General features: G+C 43.2%; 4 protein-coding genes across 4 annotated transcripts; 2 read left to right on the forward strand and 2 right to left on the reverse strand.

Annotated features, from left to right (window-relative positions):
• Window positions 1-4,063: 4,063 nt before the first annotated feature.
• LOC104426940 (oleosin 1) lies at window positions 4,064-4,513 on the reverse strand. Its single transcript, XM_010040109.2, has one exon. It carries the CDS (start codon window positions 4,511-4,513, stop codon window positions 4,064-4,066), a length of 450 nt encoding a protein of 149 aa, XP_010038411.1.
• Window positions 4,514-6,065: 1,552 nt separating this feature from the next.
• Window positions 6,066-7,137, reverse strand: LOC104424313. The gene has a single exon (XM_010036681.3). It carries the CDS (start codon window positions 7,025-7,027, stop codon window positions 6,233-6,235), a length of 795 nt encoding a protein of 264 aa, XP_010034983.2. The 5' UTR covers window positions 7,028-7,137; the 3' UTR covers window positions 6,066-6,232.
• A 6,137-nt stretch (window positions 7,138-13,274) lies between these two features.
• LOC104424314 (ethylene-responsive transcription factor ERF105) lies at window positions 13,275-14,726 on the forward strand. Its single transcript, XM_010036683.3, has one exon. The coding sequence runs from the start codon at window positions 13,525-13,527 to the stop codon at window positions 14,383-14,385; it is 861 nt and encodes a 286-aa protein (XP_010034985.2). The 5' UTR covers window positions 13,275-13,524; the 3' UTR covers window positions 14,386-14,726.
• A 6,359-nt stretch (window positions 14,727-21,085) lies between these two features.
• LOC104426941 (ethylene-responsive transcription factor ERF106) lies at window positions 21,086-21,691 on the forward strand. Its single transcript, XM_010040111.2, has one exon. The coding sequence runs from the start codon at window positions 21,086-21,088 to the stop codon at window positions 21,689-21,691; it is 606 nt and encodes a 201-aa protein (XP_010038413.2).
• Window positions 21,692-22,148: the final 457 nt, after the last annotated feature.

Here is a 22,148-nt window from a genome sequence, read left to right on the forward strand (position 1 = left end):
AACCACATCTCCCTATACGCTAATTGCCCCCTCTATCGCGCATCAATCATCGGCCCCATCCTCCTCTCCGTCCCTCCTCTGGCCGTGTTTCTTGGCGACTCGACGGCGACAACAATCACGCAATGGGCGATGTCATTGGCGGTCGCGAAAACAGTAATGGAGGAGGAGCAGATAACGGGGTTGAATTATGAGAAACTAATAGCAATGAATTGAAGGAAATTGGCTATGTGAATGGTCATGACAGTCACTTGAGTCTCCTGGAAGAGGACGAGGAGAAGGGGACGGTGAGAAAGGTCAATTTCAATTGATTTTCCATATTGGATAATCGAACCACGAGGACGATGCGAACACAAGCGAGCTGAGAACCACGCTTCATAAATGGAGAGCAGCCAGACATCTGCAAAAAGTGTCGAGAATTGTAGGTTCGTCGCATGTGTTTGTCGAATGCATTAGCCCCATCATTGAAGATAATAGAGTCTGTCATTTAAAAAAAAAAAAAAAAATTCAAATCTAGGTCAATCGCACCTCTTAGGCTGGAATTTTTTTTCTGGCATTTTTATACGAGTTTATACAATTCAAAGGATGTTGCCAAATACTGAAGAAGGTAATTTTTTTATCATCGTGGATAGTGGATAGTGTAACTTCTTGTAATATATAATTAGAGATTTATTTGTTTATTCAAATTTAATAATCGCTTGTATAAATACAACATTGTACTCTTTGTAAAAAAACCTAGATCAATTACAAAAATCACCCTTCTCCCGCAATTTACCATGTGCGTACCTTTAGCTTCCTTCTTATTTACTTTTATGTCCAAAATCAACAAAGCATCCTGCACAACTTTTGTCAATTTTTATCAGTCCCTCCGTCCTTAGAAAGATATTTCATCTTTTTGAGTAAAACAATATCTAACAAAAAATTTAGCCACTAGTTTAGTGTATGAACCTTGGGAAAAGTACAAAAAAAAGACCTAAACCAATTGCATTTATCCAATTCAACTATAAAATTTTCAATTGTACCAATTGAATTCTAAACATTTTAAAGATTTGTCAATATAATATATTTGGCCATTTTTTACCCAAAATTAGTGACATGTGTCACGGTCCGTGAATCCTCCCATACTCGTGACACTTATGAGTGGCGCTTGGGGTTATCTGGTGAAGAGTGAGAGGCGAAGGGTAGAACACTGGCGGTCCGTGGGAGTGGCGTTAGGACGGTTGGTGCTAGGAGTTCTAGGATAGAAGGATTACAACACTTAGGAGCTCACGAAGACGGGGTAGGCCTCCGTGCACAAACGGTCGGGAGCTGATGCCGCTCTCTCCCGACGAGGCCATGGCAGGCCGAAACCGGTTGTTGTGCCTAAAGAGAACTACTACCTTACTCGATGGACTAGACGCCCGAGCGAAGGCTGGGCGTCTCGATGGACTAGACGCCCGAGCGAAGCTGGGCGTGGTAGGGTCTCGCACGAAGAATCATTCACCGTATCGTTCGTGGGTGACTAAAGAAAGGGCGCCCGGCGAATTCCGCTCGTTGGGCGCCCGCGGGTCGTTCCGAGGCCAAGGAAACTCTCGGCCCGTGACAAGTGGTATCGGAGCAGAATCCCTCCAGTGGCGAGTGAGCAAGTCGGAGAATCGGACTCCTCGCTCATGTGCGGGTCAAGCAGATAAGTCCTAGTGGATGGGTGCTAGGACGAGTCGGCTTCTCGTCGAGCAGAATGCGAAGTTAGAGAAGAACCGAACCCTCGCTGAATAGGGATAAAGTTCCTGGATCGATCGGTGAATACGAAGAAGAGGTCTCCGCTGCGTTTTCAACAAGAAAAGAACCTCCATTGGTTTCTTTGGGGTCAAGATGTTGATTAGGTTGAAATGGTGCTTTGCCAAAAAGATGCGGTTGGCGAAAAATGCCACACTTGCCGAAAGCGCAGTGGATCAAGGCCGAGCGGGTTGAGATCAAAAGAGGCCACCAATGGAGCAAAACCTGCTTTGTTGGGCGAGCGTGACCGTTCGATGTGAATTCCTAAAAGTGACACATCAATGGTTAATTTACGCAAGGAAGCGGCAGAGTAGAGATCACAACGAGGGCGTTGCGAATTGAGTGGGGGAGAATGTCATGGTCCGTGAATCCTCCCGTACTCGTGACACTTGTGAGTGGCGCTTGGGGTTATCGGTGAAGAGTGAGAGGCGAAGGGTAGAACACAACCGGTCCGTGGGAGTGGCGTCGGGACGGTTGGTGCTAGGAGTTACGGGATAGAAGGATTACAACACTTAGGAGCTCGAAGACGGGGTAGGCCTCCCGTGCACAACCGGTCGAGAGCGATGCCGCTCTCCGACGAGGCCATGGCGGGCGAAACCGGTTGTTGTGCCTAAAAAGAACTCTTTGCCTTACTCGATGGACTAGACGCCCGAGCGAAGGCGGGCGTGGTAGGGTCTCGCACGAAGAATCATTCACCGTATCGTTCGTGGAACAGCTAAAGAAAGGGCTGGCCTAGCGAATTCCGCTCGTTGGGCGCTCGCGGGTCGTTCCGAGGCCAAGGAAACTCTCGGCCCGTGACACATGCATGTCAGTCGTCTTACATGGACACAAACAAATTTTAATATTTTTTTCTGAATTTAAAAAAAAAACTTTTCTTTTCTTTTCTTTTTTTTTTTTTGTTTTTTTTTTTACAAACTCTACGCTGGTATACGATAAGGGCCATGACACCCTTGCTGCCCATAGACAACGGGCTTGCAACCCTCGCATATGCTTAGCAAGAGAATCATGGCCCTCGCCTAGACCAGACAAGTGCGTCACGGCCCTTGCCGGCCAATAGAAGAAGGTTGTGGCTCTCTCTTGAATATGGGTGAGGGAGAATCATGGCCCTCCTGACCAGACAAGTGGGGTTGGCGGCCTCTATGGGAAGGGGCTCGGCCTCACTGGGTGGGCGGTCACTTGCAGCGGGTGAGGGTTGGCCGGCAAGGGCGAGGGCCTGGTGCCCTCACCTGCGGCTGGTAGGGTTGGCCTACGACCTTGCAGGCCCTTGGTTGAAAATATAAAAAGAAGAAAAATAAAAATAAAAATTCAAAAGAAATTAAAAAAAGTTATCTTATATCGGACGTGCTCCACATCCGTATAACGGTTGGTTTCTATGTGAGTTGATTTTTTGCCAAATTTGTCCCGGAGATAAATCGTCAAATACATTGATAAATCGTTAAATCTTTAAATCTGTCAAAAGATTTAACGTTTAAGACTCAATTGGTAGAAAATCAATACATATAGAAATTTTTTTGGTACCTTTTCCCATGAATCTCCACATACCTGATACTATTCTAAGATTTAGATTGCCAAATTTCATACGATGTGTAGGAATCTATAGTCACATAATCGTTCTCACACAACGTAATATTCTAAATAGTTAGTAAAATTTGCACGAAGCCGAACTTTTTCCTTTGACAATCAAGGCACAAGTGGGAGGGGCAGCTACTTAAGTTCAAAATTTTTTGCTTGAGTAGATGATCTTGATTTAGAATAATTTGCACGTATAGGGGATTTAAATGGGCCTACTCTATACAAGTAGAATGAGAAGTATATATCTTAATATAATTGAGGGAGTGAGGTATCGTACAAACATAATGGTTCGCCTAAATAGTATGATCCATATATAAAGTATATAGAGGTGATCAATGAATTCGTGGTGATATATTGACTAATTTTCATTTAAAACGTGCGATTGGCATGCGGCTTAAGTTCGAATTTCATCCACCAACCGAGAGGATCCGATAAGACCGGCCGTATAGATTTTGTTTTCTACGTGCCAATGCATCGACAGCAAACAAAGATTTATAAAAATTGAAGAGCACACATATGGTCCATCAATTCATTATTGACAAAACTCAACATACAACAAGAAGAAACCACACAGACCAGAGTAATTGAAAACAACGCGGCATTTCGGGGGCCAGAATCTGTCCTCAAGATCTCTAAAAGAGACCAACACCTACATGCTCGTGCATTACACATTACACACTAAGAAAGAAAAGATTTCATGATATAAACCGCCATATGAACCGCTTCTTAGATATTCCCTCTACGATTGGCTAGTGAGATGCTGCTGCCCGAACTGCTCGGCCCTGTCCTTCATCTCGCGCGCCTTGCTCGCCAGCTTCATCCGCGCCTGGTCTAGCTGGTCTGCCCCCGGCGGGTGCTTCCCCGTCACGTACCTGTATATCCACGACAGCACCGTCACCGCTGCCACCCCAAACCCTCCCGACGCCAGGAACCCCATGATCAACAACCCCACCGTGATCACCGCCGGAACGAGCACCGGGCTGAATATCACCAGCAGCGGCGTGGCGATGGTGAGGGCAATCACCGTGCCCGCCAGGGTCAGCCCCGACAGGACAAGCAGCGACCCACCCGCGGTGACGGCGGTCATAGCCTTCACCACCTGGTGGGCCACGGGCTGTTGCTGCTGGTGCTGCTGTTGCTGGTACTGGTGTGGGTACTGGTGTTGGCCATAAGTGTGATGCTCGGCCATGGTTATTCAGAGACAACGCGAACGCAAACTCTACCAAGCGAAGCGAAATTCTGAACAGAACGAGGTTGGCAAGGTGAGGGAGAGGGAGAGATTTCTATTATAAGAAGGAAGAGAGAAGGGAGGGAGTGAGTAAGAGCGAGAGGGAGGGGGCAAGTGTTGAGGGACGGAGTGTCACGTGTTTACGAGCTTCTCATGCAGGGGTTGCATGTCGGCACGAGTCATCGCCTCTCGACACGTACGTTATTTCCTCATCTTTGTCTGAGTTCCATGTTTTCTTTTCTTTTCTTTTCTTTTCTTTTCTTTTCTTTTCTTTTCTTTTCTTCCTTTTTTTCTCGAAAAGCCTTCTCCGTTTTCGTTTGAAAGCTGATCGAGTCTATGAGAAGGTTGTCGAATCATTCGAGCAAAGTCAAACGGAGTGCGTTCTTGTTTCGGATTTACCACGCGATTGGATGCGGTAATTATGTGATTTTGGTCAAATTTGTAAGCACACTACTTGACGTGTCACGATGCCAAAATGAAACGGTCCATAATTAAACCCATTATGCAAGAGCACCGCCAGATGGAAATCAACGATTTCTCTTGCAATAATAAAAGTTCATGCTAGACTCGCTACACATCATGCATTAATCTTATGGTGGTCAAACTCAAATTGGAGTAGCTCTGCTGCAGCTCATGACCCCACTTGATATTTTATTTCTTGCTTACAAGCAAATCTTAGTTCCATCTCGTGGGAGAGTCCATCTTTCTTCCCCTTTGTTTAAGTTTGGGTTCCCTTCAGGAGGTGGGCCAAGCAAGTTTGAGGTGGGCAATTTCGTTCGGCTGAAATCTAACCTCAATAGGCTAAAGTCGGTCGTCTCCTCATATACTTAGATATCTTGCTTTGTACTGATCTAAGCAAAAGATATCTAGATATCTAGGTGCATAAAAAGTACACAACATATTTCTGTAGTTCTAAAGCCCAGAAAAAATCAATTCTATGCTCAGGGCTTGGAAGGATGACATTTCCCTTTTGCATGGGACACAAAATTGCCTATAAGATTATTGTTCCCACATGAAGTTTAGGAGGAGCTTAAATACATTAGTCCTATAAGATTCGGGATTTGTGTGATTCGGTCCCTAACTTCTATTATGTTCGATCAGGTTCTTCTGTAACTTTTTTGGATTTGTACTTTGATGCATCTTCACAAAGGCAAACTGCTTCAGTTGCAAAAGAGATTCTCCGATGTTATCTTCCAATGTGCCACTAGACTTTCATGTTTTTCCGTTCTCATTAGCTTTTTCTTATGCTTTTGACGGATCACTGACTTGGCTCATTAGAAGTCGAATGAAAACTCTGAGTATAATCAAACGGAACAGATTGCTCTCTTCTTTGGCGGCTCACTCTTTCAATTTTGCTGCAGTATCTGGGATGTAATCTGAAGTCTAGTGAATATTGCGAAATCACAGACCAAATTGCTCATGGCGTTTTGCTAACATATGGTTCAGTACAACAAGTTAGAAATCGGGGCCTTATTCGACCATCTTCGTTCTTAGGACATATCTTAATTGTTACTTGAGAAATTATAGTATGCGCAATCCTAAATTTTCGAATTTGCGAATGTACATGGATGCATTGCATGTGAAATACTCAACATAACCTATTAATCACTACAACTAACACCATTTTCTCATGTTCAGCCAACAAAAGCAAACCAAAAGAAGAGAAAATCTGAGATGCGATCACATATTTTTGGGCTTGGCAGTAGAGAAGGGTTGAACATGGCAAGTCTTATGATCACCACAGAACCTGGGCTTCATGCGCCAAAGGAAGAGATTCTCCATTCCACACCCTTTCTGAGCTCCACTAGCTTGTGTTGCTGCTGCCGATCTCCTTGATGCTACCACTTCTTGTTCTTTGTACCTACATGATGAGCTCACCTGCCTCTTGCAACAATTCAAGTCCCTGGTCTCGTCCTCGCTATAAAAAGGATGATGATGGTAACTAGTAAGGGCTGAAGACGCCGCCGCCAGCGCCAAGGCACTGGCATCTGGGAGGAACCGGTTGATCATGAAGTTGGGCGACGCGTCCTTGCCGCACGACTCTGCAATCTTCAACTTGAGCTGGTCGATGTTATCGTCAGGTGCGTGGACCGATCTCTCAGCTCTCTCGAGGATATCTATTGCCTCCGACAGTGAGAACACATCCACCGCATTAGAAAACATATCCTCTTCATTATTTAACGAAGAAACATCACCACTGCCGTCGGTGATATATCCTTTCGGTTTTTCAACCATTTGTGGCGGAGGACGAAGGCGAGGCGTGTCCGCCTCCTTGGGCGAGCTGCCGCCCATCACTTCGTCGGCGCTCTTCTTGGGCTTGCCCGGAGCTTGCTCCCATGAGAACGGGATGCCATCACTGACCCCTCTTCTTGACGACGCCCTGCGGATGCAACAAGATGACTGCGGAGGGCGCCTGGTGGATAGAATTGGGGCATTGAGGTCGAGTGCTGTCGGACGATATTTCTCGCTATTCATTGCTTTTTGTGTGTTTCATTAGCCCTTTCCATTGGCATTGCAGATATTATCACGTTCCTTTGTATGGGCGAAAGAAGAGAAATTCAGATCTACAGTACTTCACCGGTAGGACCGACATCAGAGAAGGCAAAAAAAAAAAAAAAAAAACGAAAGGTGCAAGGGTGATATTAAATGTAAGTTGGAGGGAACCTGTGATGATGCAGTTGGAAAGAAAAGGTACGAGCAAACGCTAACCCGTGCAGTTCTTTATTAGGGTCCCTCGCTTTTCCTAAGCACCGATATTTCAAACGCCTGAAGAACCAGTCGCAATCGATTTTAGTTTTTCGAGCATTACGTCGTGCTCGGCAATCGGAAAATATTCATCGGATCAAAAAAGCATTTCGTAGAAAAGAGTGGACATGATCATGTCTTAAAAATCTCTATGCTTGTGATGGACATGGTATATCTATTGCTCCAATGAATGGAGAGATCATCGTTTGATCTCTCTCGCTTGAATTGTAATTTGCTTTTTTCCATCCACTTAAATGTTAAATCTTAAACTAGTAAGGTAGTAAGAGTTTCCATCACCCACCTTTTTGGAGAATTACCAAAAATGTCCTAAACTTATTCCAATTGTGCCAATTTAATTCTAAACATTATTTTTTTGCCAATTTAGTCCTAAACATTTTTACAATTATGCCAGATTAGTCCATCCAGCCAAAATTGGCTTGCCAGTGCTGACGTGGACACCAGCCATCCAAAGCAGAATAAAAGCTGACATAGTGATTTTTTAATATTTTTAATTTTTTTTTTCGAATATTTCAATATTTTTTGAATTTTTAAATTCTTTTTCTTTTTCTTTTTTCACCTTCTCCTTCCTCTGGCCAGCCAGAGGCAAGGGCTGGTGAGGCTGACCTTGCTGGCCGACCTCACCATCACTAGGCGAGGCCTCGCCATTGCTAGACAAGGCCCCGCCAAATCTGGCGAGGCTCGACCTCACCCAGCCAAGGCGACGGTCGACCTCGCTGATGGCCGGCAAGGCTGCCGTCGCCAGATCTGCAAGGCTTGACCTCGCCCAGCCTCGCCTTAGATTTGGCAAGGGTCAACCTTGCCAATGCCAACGAGCTCGGCTCTCGCCAAATACGCGGGGCCTCGCCCAACGACGACAAGGCCGGCCTCACCATTAGCCAACGAGGGCGGCTCACCATTGGCCAGTAAGGTTGGCCTCGCTGGCCAAAGGAAGGAGAAGGTGAAAAAAAAAAAAAAAAAAAGAAAAGAAGAATTAAAAAATTCAAAGCATATTTAAAAATTCAAAAAAATTGCCATGTCGGCTTTCGCCCGAACGGCCGGCGTCACGTCGCGCCAACAGGCCAATTTTGGCCGAATAGACTAAATTGGCACAATTGAAAAATGTTTAAGACTAAATTAGCCAAAAAATAAAGTTTGTGACTAAATTGGCACAATTGCCATAAGTTTAGGACATTTTTGGTAATTCTTCCCCTATCTTTTAAACCCACTTTTATATTTTCGTGAAATTAGTATTTTGAAAATCGAAATCTTTCTTCTCACGAGGGAAATTAGTCATTCTAACCAATTTTAATTAGAAAATCACTGACGTGATGGTCTAATCACTATTGAGCATTCTACGTGACATGACTGGTGTTGATTTGAACAATTTTTAAAAATTTTATGAATCTTTTCTTCTTTTCTTTTCCTTTCCTTTTTTTTTTTGGCTTGCGCCGACCATCGTTGGGCCTCATCAATGGGTGGGCAACCTTTGCTGACCTCAAGCGAGAGCTGTGCTCGCTACCCTCAGGCGAGGGACACCCAGACATAAGTTGGCAAGGGTAGCTCTCCCTTGAGGCCAACGGAAGGGAAAAGGGAAAAAGAAAAAGGGAAAAGGGAATGGAAAGGGAAAAAAGGAACAATTGTTAAAATTGTCCACTTAAATAATTTCTTATCAAAATTAGTCAAATGATTAAATTGAGAAATTATCAAAATGTTTAAAACTAAATTGATAAATCGTCAAAAGTTTTAGGATTAAATTAGCACAATTGGAAGGTGTAGGATTAAATCGGCAAGTTTTCAAAAGTTTAGAATTAAATTGGCCACTGTACAATAGACTTAGAACTTTTTACACAATTTTCCCTATCTCATAAAGTACACGTAGCAAATATCCTTAAGGCACTCAATGACATGACGTTTTAGAACTTTTCCACTCTATGGCTCCATCAGTTTCATAGAAAAATGTAATGTTTTTAGGAATATTTTCAAGGAAGTCATTTTTCATGAAAATGATAATATTTTTCAGTATTTGATTGAAACCTGAAAATAAATCTAAAATATTATTTAATTCTCCTAAATAGGTACACATTATTTGGGCTTTAGTGACTTGCGCATAAGTAGTTGATGAACTTGACATGGCTCTATGGTCCCAAAGCTTGGATTCTCGACTCCTGAGAGCATGGAATCTAGTCTTAGGTCCATAGAAATCGAGCCCAAGGACACAATGCTCATGCCCATCTTCCTAGTGCTACCGACTTAGGTCTAGAGGTTGAGCCCAAGTCCATTGAAGCTAGGCCTTAGACCCTAGCTCTTGAGATTGGGACCCTAGCACTTGAGCCTAGGTCCCAAGCAAGGGCCTGAGCGTCAAGATCCTTGGCCTTGACAGATCCAAGCCCAAGCACTAAGGTCTCGAGCCTAGCATCAATGGACGAGGCATAGGCAGGAGACTCCTAAGCCCGACCTCAATGGATCCAGGGACCTGAGTGCGGGTGCCAAGTTCCAAGGCTCGGCCTCGATGGACCCGAGTTCAACATCCTAGGTACGGGCATGGGCACCAATACCCATGCTCTAGGCCAAGCCTCAATGACATGATGGCTAGGGTCTCAAGCTTTGCCTAGATAGACCTAGGCCAAGATGTTGGGGTCTCAAGCACGGGCATAGGAGTTACGAGCCCAACCTCAATGGATGTAAGCCCGAGCACCTGGGTCCCGTGCATGGGCCATAGAGTCCCAAACATGGATACGGGGTCCTAGGCCTTGCCTCGATGGATTCATGCTTGCTTCCAGTGGACATTAGTAGACTCGGTCGTGACCTCTACTCTTGGCCACATTGTTAAGACCTAAGAACAAGCATTAGGGTTCTTGTGCTCAAACATTGAAACCTAGTCATATTTTGGAAAATAATTTTGAATATTTAAAAAAGAAATTATATTTCTAAAATTAATAAGCAGCGGTTTTCCATCGGTTCATTTTCCCAAACGATGTAAATGGAGAAAGATGAGGAAAATATCTTCATTCAAACAAATTATTTATAAAAAAAAAACAAATAGAGGTCTCAGCCAATCTAGTCCATATAGAATAGAATATTTAGGTCCGTATGTCTCGTGAGAGGACCAGTCACCTTTTTGCGGTTAGAATCTGAAAACAAGGTGCGCTCATTGATGAGGACCAGATGACTTGTTGACTCGGTGACTTCGGCGAGGGTGTTTTCTCCTACTGAGTTGACCAAAATCATCCGTTTCCCCGTGAACCATTTTTTATATTGAGGCATGGCGGAGATTTTCCCGTCCATCTGAAGATCGGCCATTGGTTTTGCACGAAACTCGGTCCGGCTCGGTCAAGATTGTTTTAGACTGTACATACCGCAGTCAATGAGCCAAATTTGATTTTCAATCGTGATCCAACCTGCTTGATAAATAAGAGAAAGAAAGAATAAAGAAAAACGTTCATTCCTACTCGAATATATTTTCTCTTCCATCAAAATAGAACCCTTAACCAATCTGGTAACCCTAATAAATATGGTGAACGATGGACATCGCAATGTTTTTATCCCGTGCATGATAGCTCCAAACTTATTCACAAGCTAAAGTCTGTAGTTATATTTGCAATTTGCAAACGCCCTACAATGCCAAAGTCCATTTTCATGATGTGTAATGCTTAACGATTTATCTAAAGACGTTAGGAACACGTGAAAGATGTAATCGACCCTTCAATTGATCAAACGTCAAAACTATGATAAGAGTTTTGCAGTTTTGGTTTTTGCCATCTGATGAAGTATACGTGATTGTCCTAGAATTTACTTTTAAGGTTGAAAATTGGAAAAATCCTAGTCTAACAAAGCAAACGACATACGGCCCACGCACTTTTCTATTTTTTTTACTATAAATAGGTGAACAAATTGTCCACGTCCGCACTTGGAAAAAGAATAATTTTATTTTTATTTTATTTCTAAGGCACTAACAGAAGGAAATATCGCGGCAAGTGAGGGGGGAAACGGGTCGGAGGGTTCCTTCCAGGCAATAGTAGTAAAAGAGAGAGTGGCCACTTGGATGGAAAAGCGACGTTATCGTCTAGAAGATGGGGGCCCCACCAAAGTAAAAGATGCACATACCCAAAGCAACAACTTTCTGTCGTTACAGAATTTGCGATTCCAATGGGAATTCAAAGTATTGAAGTCAGAAGTCAATACTTCAAACGCACATGGTTTTTGAATTCCGCAACCCGATCCATGTTGTCAAATCATTGAAGATGTAAGTTAAAGTTAAGCACCATTTAATGTCGACGAAAACCTTGATACTAGCATATGTCGGTGCGGAGACGCACATTCTCGAGCACTAACTATAATATCATATTCAAAAATTCAATTTAAAAATTCAAATCGATAAGTAAAATGAGATTTTATGAATATGAAGAGTTTTCTAACTTATTATCAAGGGGTTGTTAGGAAGTGAAAATGTTCATGAAATTTTAGTTCTTTTTTTGGTGTGTCCCATTTTATGTTCTACTCAACACAATTGCTCTCTCGCTTCTGCAATTTCCAGGACTTGAACACTAGACGTCTTGCGATTTCCGAGACTTTTAATCAATACAAAGTTCATGTCCAGAGAGGCATAGATCATTCTCACGCCATGCTTTTGTCCCATGTTGAAAAAATACATGTTTTTCAATTCGCCGGAATCTTAGACTAAACCGAAGGAGTTGAGCGAAAGGGACCCTACATGTTCGAAGACTTGATTGCAAAAATTTCAAATGCATGCAACACGTTACGGAAAGAGCACATGATCACAAACTAAATGATCGAGATTATTGATCATCGGGCATTAAATAATCACATGTCTATATTTCGAATACTTATGCATAGAAAAAATTTGTTTTCACAATTAAAATTAACTTTTGGAGGCTTCATTGATTCAATTTCAAAGGAAACTAAGGATGTTTAGAACGTGAAAAGGAAAATCATCTTTTGTAGTTTTGATCAAATAAAGCATTCAAAATGTGGTTGTTACTTTTTTGCGACCGTAAGGTTGAAAACGCTTAAATTCAATTTGAAGGGCCTCAAGTCGTGCGTTTTCTATGAACAGCAAAATAAAAAATAAAAAATGAACTTTTATTTCAAAATCCAAACCGGCTTAAAAGTCCAATTCTCAGTTTGCATAGACTTTGAAAAATCAATCAACTTCAGGATCGTAGTTCCTGGTTGGTTCGTTGACATGGCCAAGTTGCCCAAGAACTGTGACGGCGATGGCAATAGTGTTCAAATTTTTCAACTCACGCTTGCGGCCCCATTCATTCAAATCATGTACAAAATTTGAGCATGGCTAACTTAGATATAATTGTGCAAATTCTCAGCAAACACACGCAACATACTTGAATCGAATACGTATCAATTTTGAACACGGGCTGCTTGAAAAATGCGGTCTATCCTCGCCATGCTTAACCGCTCCAGCCCTGATAGGATAGACCATGATTTGCGGGTATGTAGTGCGAAAGTTCAATGAAATTTCCCACTTGAGCAAGTCACATGGCTAAGTAGAGACGTCACGGTTGAGTAAAAGCTAAGTGGGAGATGCGGGAGGGTGCGTGCACATCTTTCTCATCAGTTTCTATCGAAGATCAGCGTACGCCCCAAGTCAAGCTGCACACTGTGGGAGCGCCAGACAAAGTCAAGCCCAGCCCATTTTTCCTTCCATGTGCGTCCAGCATAAATTTAAATAATATTCTTATCCATGTCCAATATTTTAATCCCCCCATGTTGATTTCAATGATCATGATCTTTTATTAAAGTAATGCATCTTGCCCCTATCCTCGATCCCTGCTCACGAAAGCTTTGATCCGGAAGCACCCTGGAAGGAGAATTCTCTATGGCTAAAGTGGCATCATCGTGACACATGGTCCCCCTCCCCACGACGAGACGAAAACAATAATTTTCAAGAAAGGGAGAGGGACAAAAATCGTTGAAAATTCCAAGGAGAGATCACTGTTGGAGCTTGACGTTGGAGAGCACATGGAACCAGACGATGCTTCCCACCTCCATCCAGGAAGGCTCGGTGAAGCCCCCTCCCTTCGAGCTCCCCACGCATTTCCAAGCTCCCTTTATATTCACTCCACCACACTCCCCATCTTCCACTCCACAATTCAAACTCGAATTTTCTCTCCTCTCTCTCTCCCTAGACTCTCCATCTTCCCACGATTTGAACACTCTCTCCTGCTTGACTAATCTCCAAAGGCGGATTGATGGCCTCGACACAGCAGCAGAGCTCCACCCTGGAACTCATCAGGCAACACCTCCTGATCGACTTCTCCTCCGTGGACACCTTCCTCACCAGCCTCGACGCTTGCACTTCCAAGGTGGCGCCGGTCCCCGCCGCCGCCGCCGCCTCCTCCCCCTCCTCCGGTTCCAACTCACCCCAGACCTCTTTCAGCTTCCAACCCAATCCTGCCCCTCTACCCCCCAAGCCCCCCAAGCCGTCCTCGTCCACCCTCAGCTCCCGCCGCCCGGCCATCCAAGTCGCGGTCCCCGCGGCGACGAGCTTCCTGGCGGCGCCGGCTGTCCCCCGGGCCGAGCCGTCGGGCTCCGCTGGCGGCGACGACGACAAGCACTACCGGGGCGTGCGCCGGCGGCCGTGGGGGAAGTTCGCGGCGGAGATACGCGACCCGACGCGCAAGGGGACGCGCGTGTGGCTGGGGACGTTCGACACGGCAGTGGAGGCCGCGAAGGCCTACGACCGCGCCGCGTTTAGGCTCCGCGGGAGCAAGGCCATCCTGAACTTCCCGCTCGAGGCGGGACGCGACGAGCCGACGTCGACGGAACCGTCGCTGGCCCCGGCGGACGCTTCTCGCAAGAGAGCAAGAGAGGAAGCCGCCGCGGAGAGCGCCGAGTCCGAGATGAGTGCCGGCGGCTGTTATAAAGTGGTGAAGAAGGAGCAGCATGCGGACGTGGCGAGCGGCAGGGATACATGTCCGCTGACGCCGTCGAGCTGGAGGGGGTTCTGGGACATTGGGGAAGGGAACAAGGAGAGTATATTCAGCGTCCCGCCGCTGTCGCCGCTATCTCCACATCCATGCTTCGGCTATTCTCAGCTCATGGTCATATGAGGAAAGGCCATAGATCACATCATCGATTTCAAGAAATGAACTATGACTTTGCTCAATCGGGGGACTGCTGTTGACCCAAAACCCAGAACACAAAAACGGAAGAGAGGGGAAAGTATCTACGATCATTTGAGTTAAGTCTTAATTCCTTCGAAGATGAGGGAAGATGATTAAACAAAAGAAGAAGAAAGTAGTTTGAGTGTGAGTTTGAGTTTGAGTTCTTAGATTAGTGTATATACGAGTGAGGTTGCGGGAGAATGTGGTGTGGGTGTATTTGCCATGGAAGGCTAATGAATTTGTTCATTCGTTCATTAAGAATACATCCGGAGCATGATTCTTGTCAATTACAAGCCAAACGGAACTTGTCAAAAGCATCGCCCCATATGATTGTCATGCACTCGAACGGATATCTAGAAATTTCGATACTCTTCTTATTCACATATTCAACATAGTTCAATAAAGTCGAGCTCACATGTATACACGAGTTTCTTTTTAAGGGCAAGAGCTAACCTGCCAAAGCTGAACATCCTCACATCAATCAGTTCGATTCAACTTGAATTGAAAGGGGAAAATGAAAATCAGTCGGCCTTGGCCATCATGATGTTCGCACGAGTTGCATTGTTTACTGGGGAAATTACTTATTGGAAAGTTTATTTGTGTCCCTGTTTAATCCTCTATCCATTCCTCGAGTTGGGGAGATCGGTATAGGAATAACAATTAGAGCAATTTTGCGGAGCCAACGTTCCCGTTTCCGTTTCCAAGGGTTTCCAGATGTCAGGCCCCACAGGATAACGACACCGTTTGTTTGGAGGAATGATAACACTGTAAGGTAAATGGCTAATTGGATATTTGGAAAAATCTTAATAAGCTAAGACGTCCAGGTTTCCGATGTTCATATGGTGTGGACGCTAGAACGATTAGGAAGGAGAGATGACCCATCACCCTCCTTCTCCCCGGTCGCTATCGAGGCGATCGTCGAACGGTGTCGTCTGAGAATAGCGGTTGCTGTTGGACTTCCCATCGCAACTAATGCGTATTCATGTGCATCGGGAATGTCTGTCTCCTCAAAGCAGCACCGGGATGGACATTGATTTTGATATAAGAACTTAAGAGAATCACACCCCAAAAGCTGGCCAATGATATGGGAGAGCCCCAAACCATATAAACCTCACGTCAATGCATACCTGACAATTAGGATTGCACGACTTGCAGAGCTTGAAGGAGAAGAAGAGAAAGAAAAGAATTTTAAAAAAAAAATTATTTGGATTAGAAATTTGAGAACAATACCAAACCTCTACAAGTGCCTTGGATGATGATAGTTATTGTAATTCATTCTTTGATGGCAAATGGAAGTTGACTAAAAGGTTCCATGGTAGTGGCAAGAAGACAGCTCTCTACACCATGCAAGGCGGCTTGATTAAAGAAGAGGTAAATGCGGTGGAGGATTCCTGGTTGATTTATGGCATATGAGGTTGGGTCATCTTAGCAAGAAAGGACTTAAAACTCTTGTTAGAAAGAACCTTTTACCTTTGAAAGAGAAAAATCTAAAAGGAATGCACTCATTCAATACGGTAAGCAACATAGATTCTCATTTGAGTTCCTCTCCTACGGGAAATTAAATGTACTTGATTTAGTTCCGATGTTTGTTGTATGGATGCTAGAACTCTTGGAGGTGCATTATACTTTGTGACATTTATTGATGACTCGCTCCAGAAAAGTGTGGGCTATTGCTTTGAAATCTAAAGATCGGGTACTTGAGGCTTTCAAGCATTTCATGTCAATGTGGAAAGAGAAACCGGAAGAAGCTGAAATGTGTTCGGCATTGACGGTGGTGAATATAGAGGCCCATTTGAACACTATGTGCAAGGATTATGGTATCAAGCTTGAGAAGCTGTTCAAAAACACCAAAGATAATGGAGTGGCAGAGAGAATGAACCGGACAATTAATGATCGAATTCGTGTATGCTTTCTCATGCATGGTTACCTAAGTCATTTTGGGGTGAAGCGATGAGAACAGCAAAGATACTCTGATAAATCTTTCTCCATCGGTTCCTCTTAAGGGGATGTTGCAAGAGTTTGGAGTGGCAAAGATGTTTCCTACAACCATCTAAAAGTGTTCGGTTGTAGGGCATTTGTGCATGTTCCAAGAGATGAAAGATCCAAGCTTGATGACAAGTCTAAACAATGCATTTTCTTAAGTTATGGACATAAAGAGTTTACTGCTTTCTGGTTATGGGATCCAGTGCAAAGAAAGTCATTAGAAGTCGAGATGGGTGTTTTGTGAGTCAAACTATCAAGACATTGAAAGGTGAGAGATCAAGAATACAGCTCAACGTTGATTAGTTTCAACCCAAATCCTTCTAATGTTGATAGAAATTATGGGGGAGAAGTGCAAGGAAGTCATGAAGATGGTGAGTCCCCTCACATAATGTTGATTCTTCAGCTAACACAAGTGAAATGGCTGAGGAAGAGCAATTTATCCTACCTCAAGTTAGAAGATCCGAAAGAGAGCGTAGGCCTTCTCAAAAATTTGCCATATGAGTATGTGTTGCTCACTACCCATGCAGGAGCGAAACTGAAGAGGCTATATCATGATGTGAAAGAAAGAATGAGTGGCATGAAGCCATGCAAGAAGCTTAAATCCTTGCATGAGAACCACACATTTGAATTGGTGAGGTTGCCTCGGGGGTAAGAGAACACTCACAAATAAGTGGGTGTATAAGTTGAAGACGGAAGAAAATAGTTTATAACCACGATACAAGGCTAGACTTGTTGTGAAGGGCTTTCGTCAAAAGAAGGACATAGACTTTGAAGAGATTTTCACCGGTTGTAAAGATGTCTTCTATTCCGAGTTGTTCTTGGGTTGGCCGCGGTTTAAATTTAGAAATTGAACAACTTGATGTAAAGACGGCTTTTCTTCATGGAGACCTAGAAGAGGAGATATATATGGAGCAACCAGAAGGTTTGAAGTTGAAGGCAAGGAGCACCTTGTATGTAGATGAAGGAAAAGCTTATATGGTCTCAAGCAAGCGCCCTAGGCAATGGTATATGAAGTTTGAGGTCATTCATGGAAGAACAAGGATACGGTAAGACAAATTCGATTCTTGTGTTTTTATGAAAAATTCTCAAATAATGATTTTCTTTATTCTCCTACTTTATGTGGATGATATGTTGATTGTTGGGCATGATGCCAAGAAAATCAAGAGTTTGAAAAATGAGTTGAGTAAAGCTTTTGGCAATGAAAAACCTAGGCCTGGCTAAGCAAATCTTAGGCATGAGAATTACTCGTGATGATTGCACGACCTGCAGAGCTTGAAGGAGAAGAAGATAAAGAAAATAATTTTTTAAAAAAAAAAATTATTTGGATTAGAAATTTCAGAACAATACCAAACGCATTCTATTCTGGGAATTTAAATTTTGAATAGTTACTAGACGACTTAAAATATTTAGAAATTTTTCCTGAAAATAGAATAAGAATGAACCATTTCTGATTAGAAATTATTCTCGAAAACATAAGTGTTATCAAATGCACCCTTATTGTCTCACTTAGTCTTTGATGTCTCTAGTTAATCATGAAGTGACAATCTATTTGCATTAGTATCTACACGGTGTGCCTTGCAATAATCAAGTGTTGAGCAATTGTAAAGAAATACACACACACACACATAGTTGAATCTTATTTTCATTCAAAAATTTAAGTCAATGAATTATGGGTTAAGTAGTATTTATTAACTACTCTACATCATATTAATGATCCGATATGAGACTCTTCTAACCTAATTTACAAATGCATCTTAACAATAACAATGAATGCTAGGGGACGCTGAGGCCTCACCTCGTCGACCGAGCCTCGCTCGGCTAGGTGAGCCTCGCTGGTGGCGGGGAGACCCGCCTCTCCAATGGCTGGGCGAGCTCATCGGACCTCGCCCTGGCCTGGCGAGCCTCCAACGAGCTTGCCGAACCTCGCCCAACTGGTCGCCGGCACAACCAACAACGGTGGACGGCAGATGGTGACAGCGGTGGTAGTTGAAGAAGAAGAAAGAGGGAAGAAGAACAAGAAAAAAGAAAAAAGAGAGAAAATAAGTTGGTTGATTCCAGAATTGTTAGGAAAACAGATAATCAAGTTTTTTTTACTTCTCAATTTCGTTCCAAATCTACTTTTGGGAAAAAGAATAAAAATTTGTTTTCGGGAACAAAAATTTTATTAAACAAATTTATTTTTCAAATTTACTCTCAGATTCAAAAGAATATAAGTTATTACTATTCTTAGACAACGGGGATTTAAGAATCAACATTGGGGTTTTTGTGCCCAACCATAAAATTTTAAGTCGAAGCGTCAATATCTAGTTATATATTGAAAAATGATTTTTGATTTTTTTAAAAAGAAAACCATTTTGCTAAATTTAAGTATAGGTTTTTTGTTAATCAGGAAAAGATTTTTTATTGACTCTAGAAAATGAAAAATAATAATTTTTTTTGCAAAATAAACAAAATCTTATTGTCTTTTTTTTTTATTTTGGCCAATGAATTTCAGTTTTTTGTTAAAAAGAAGTTCCTTGTGAGGCCTATATTGATGCCCGTGCGAGCGCAAATGTACGAAGAGAAAAGGACATGGCATGGAATATTGCACACTTTGGACCAAATCCATCTAAACCTGTTCATTGTGCGGGCCATCCAACTTCCACGATTTCGTCCTAAGAATCAACTCCAACGTACGCGACGAATTCACATTAATTGAGTTGGCTTGGCTGTTGCGTCTGCCTGGACCAGAGTTCTCCACTTGGACGCAACTTCCTCAACTTGTCCACTTGATGCCCCGGTAACCCCAAAGCCCCGAAACAAGCACTTCTACCTAACCTCATCAATGCAATAAATTGACGTCAACGGATCAGAGGATTTGGATATTTAGGCCAAAATAACTCAAAGGACGCATGCCTTTTTCTAATAATATCTATCAAACTACTTCATCATACACTTCGCAATGCTAGAAAATACTGACACTCTTTGGGAGCCTTCATACCGTATCTAACACGCGGTCAACAGGTGTTAAAAAATACAACATGTGATCAACTCTCCCAACATACGAGTCTAAAATTCCGACACATGGGGAGTTAATTTTAAAAATTGTCAAAAAAATGAGGGTTATAATATTATAATAATAATAATAATAATAAAAGAAAATAAGAAAACCTAGTCTTATCTTCTCTTCTTATTCTCACTTTCTGTGATTCACGATTTTTAATATTAATTTATTCTAAGCTTTTTATTATTATTTATTTATTTATGCATTTGAATCAAATTAATTTTCATACATATATATAAAAATATATATTTAATATATAACGTGTCATAACATGTCGAAATTTTTTATTTTTTTAAAAAATAATATGTCAATATATCGTGTCGCGTCATGTCATGTTATGTATTGATGTCGGTGTCGGCGCTAGATGTTGAGTTATATACAGGGATGAGAAATTACTTGCTATCAACTTTGAATCATCAAGTGGAAGGAAGAAGAAAAGAGGCGGAGTGATTTGGAAAATCCAGATCACTATGATAAATGGTCTGTCTCGAAAAGTCACGAGTCTGCAAAATTCAACGGAGTCTTTAAGACGCGAGTCGACGTTGACGGGGGTCGCTTCACCTGGTCATTCTCCATGAACATTAACCTCCACTTGCAGGTTTGCTCAAAAAAAAAAAAAAACCTCCACTTGCAGGTTGTGATATCAATGCAAGGAAAGGAGATATTTCTCTGCATCTCTCATGCGACAACCGTGGATATTTTGGCTTTGATCATCTTGAGCAAAAGTCAGCATTCGGATTAATGTTTTTGTCTTTCGTTTCAGCTTGAGCTAATTTATCTCTCTCTCATGCAAAGTTACGAACAAGCTGAATGTCTTGGCATCTACTCGTTAGGACCTCCATGTTGTTTCCTCCTCTTAGACAATACGCGGAAGTCAGAAACATTAGTCGCGGCAAGCGTTCGTGTTAGTCGTTGAGTATAACATACTTGTATCTCCTCCATTTCGATGGAGATTTTTTTTTTTACATTCAAGTTCACTTAATTTGACTGGTAGAACAGAAACCCCGCCATCATGCAATGGAGATTGCCAAATTAGGAAAAGAAAACAGCGATTTGTCAATGCCTCGCTTTATGCAGCAATGCCAATTGCCAACCGGACGAGAGATGTGCTCGATGCAACTTGATAGGATATGTCCATTTCGTTCCATTGCTCTCAATCGTGTTTGCTTAACACTGCAATTATGAGGACGTCTCCGGGCGAAGATCGTGACAGGAGGAACAGACAATTGTTTACTCGGGGAGTTGCTCGTTGGGCCATCCAGCAAACAACTTGCAGCAACTTGCCACGATTTCTCTCTTATAAAGACAAAAAAGGGACGGCGAATGATTCCCAGCGCACACGTATACTGCGGGCCCAAATCCGACTCCTTTCTCTTTGCAATAGTGAGAGGATAAGATCGGTTCACGTAAGAAACCAGGACAGGAACTTAATTCAGTTGTGACCCGCCATCTGAGGCCGACCCGAAATTAGCACATTTAATACACCGAAGTCCCCTAGAGCGACCTGATTCATTTGCCTGTTGCAAAACGGTGGTTCTTCACCTATTTGTACGTAAACAATCCCGTATTGACTACGGAGTGATCTACTCAAGCTTCCTCATGGATTCTTCTTTCTCCGAAATGGCCGAACTTGATGAATCTTCCACTTTGGAACTCATCACGCAGTATCTCTTAGAAGACTCTATCAACCTCGCTCAACTCCAACCGGTGAAAACAGAGAACCTGTTTCTTGATCCAGGACCAGACTCGCCAGATTCAGATCATCCCACCTGGCAAGACCTGGAGACACCAAATCTTGAGATTAAAGCCGAGCCCATCACCTTGGAATCTCCAGAGTCGGAGTTGGGGTCGCCGGAGAAGAATCAGGACGAGGCTGGCTCCGCGGCCAAGGCAAGTTACAGAGGGGTTCGGCGAAGACCATGGGGAAAATATGCTGCGGAGATACGGGACCCGACACGTAAAGGGAGCCGGGTCTGGTTAGGGACCTACGACACGGACGTAGATGCTGCCAAGGCTTACGATTGCGCCGCTTTCAAGATGAGAGGCCGGAAAGCCATACTGAATTTCCCTCTGGAGGCAGGAAAGTCGGCCCCACCGCCGAATCCGGGGCGCAAGAGGAGGAGGGTGGCGGTGAAGAAAGAGGAGTCAAAAGAGAATGTAGAAGATTGGCCGATTGAGATGCTGGCGCAGGCGGAGAGGGGTGAAGATGAGTGGACACAGTGTTGACTCCGAGCAACTATCGTTGGTAACTAGGACAAAGTTATGTCCACATACTAAACAGTTGTCATGTGTCCATCTTAGACAGTAGAACGTCAAAATTAGCTCAATGGCTACTATATGATATGATATGATGATACCAAATATCTGTGTTAACACGTCCCCAAAGTCATCGTGACACCAGCAAGAGGGGAAGAGTGAGGGACATAAGGCGACCAAGTCAAGGAGGCACAATTGAAAAGTGCGGGTAATCGTGTAAAAATATCGGTTTGTAGTGCTTTCCATGACCAGTGCAGGACAAGCGACCGAGAGAACGGGGCATAATCCAAATGGAGGAAGTCCGAGGGTCATGAAACTTTATCTGTTCAAGGGTGTATTATCTGTCCTTTTTATTCTAACCATGCTAGCTGTTGCATATGAACTGTAAATATATCAGTATATATCAGTTTATTCTGCAAGGGTAGTG

Source organism: Eucalyptus grandis, chromosome 11, assembly GCF_016545825.1.
Source record: "Eucalyptus grandis isolate ANBG69807.140 chromosome 11, ASM1654582v1, whole genome shotgun sequence".
NCBI lineage: Eukaryota > Viridiplantae > Streptophyta > Magnoliopsida > Myrtales > Myrtaceae > Eucalyptus > Eucalyptus grandis.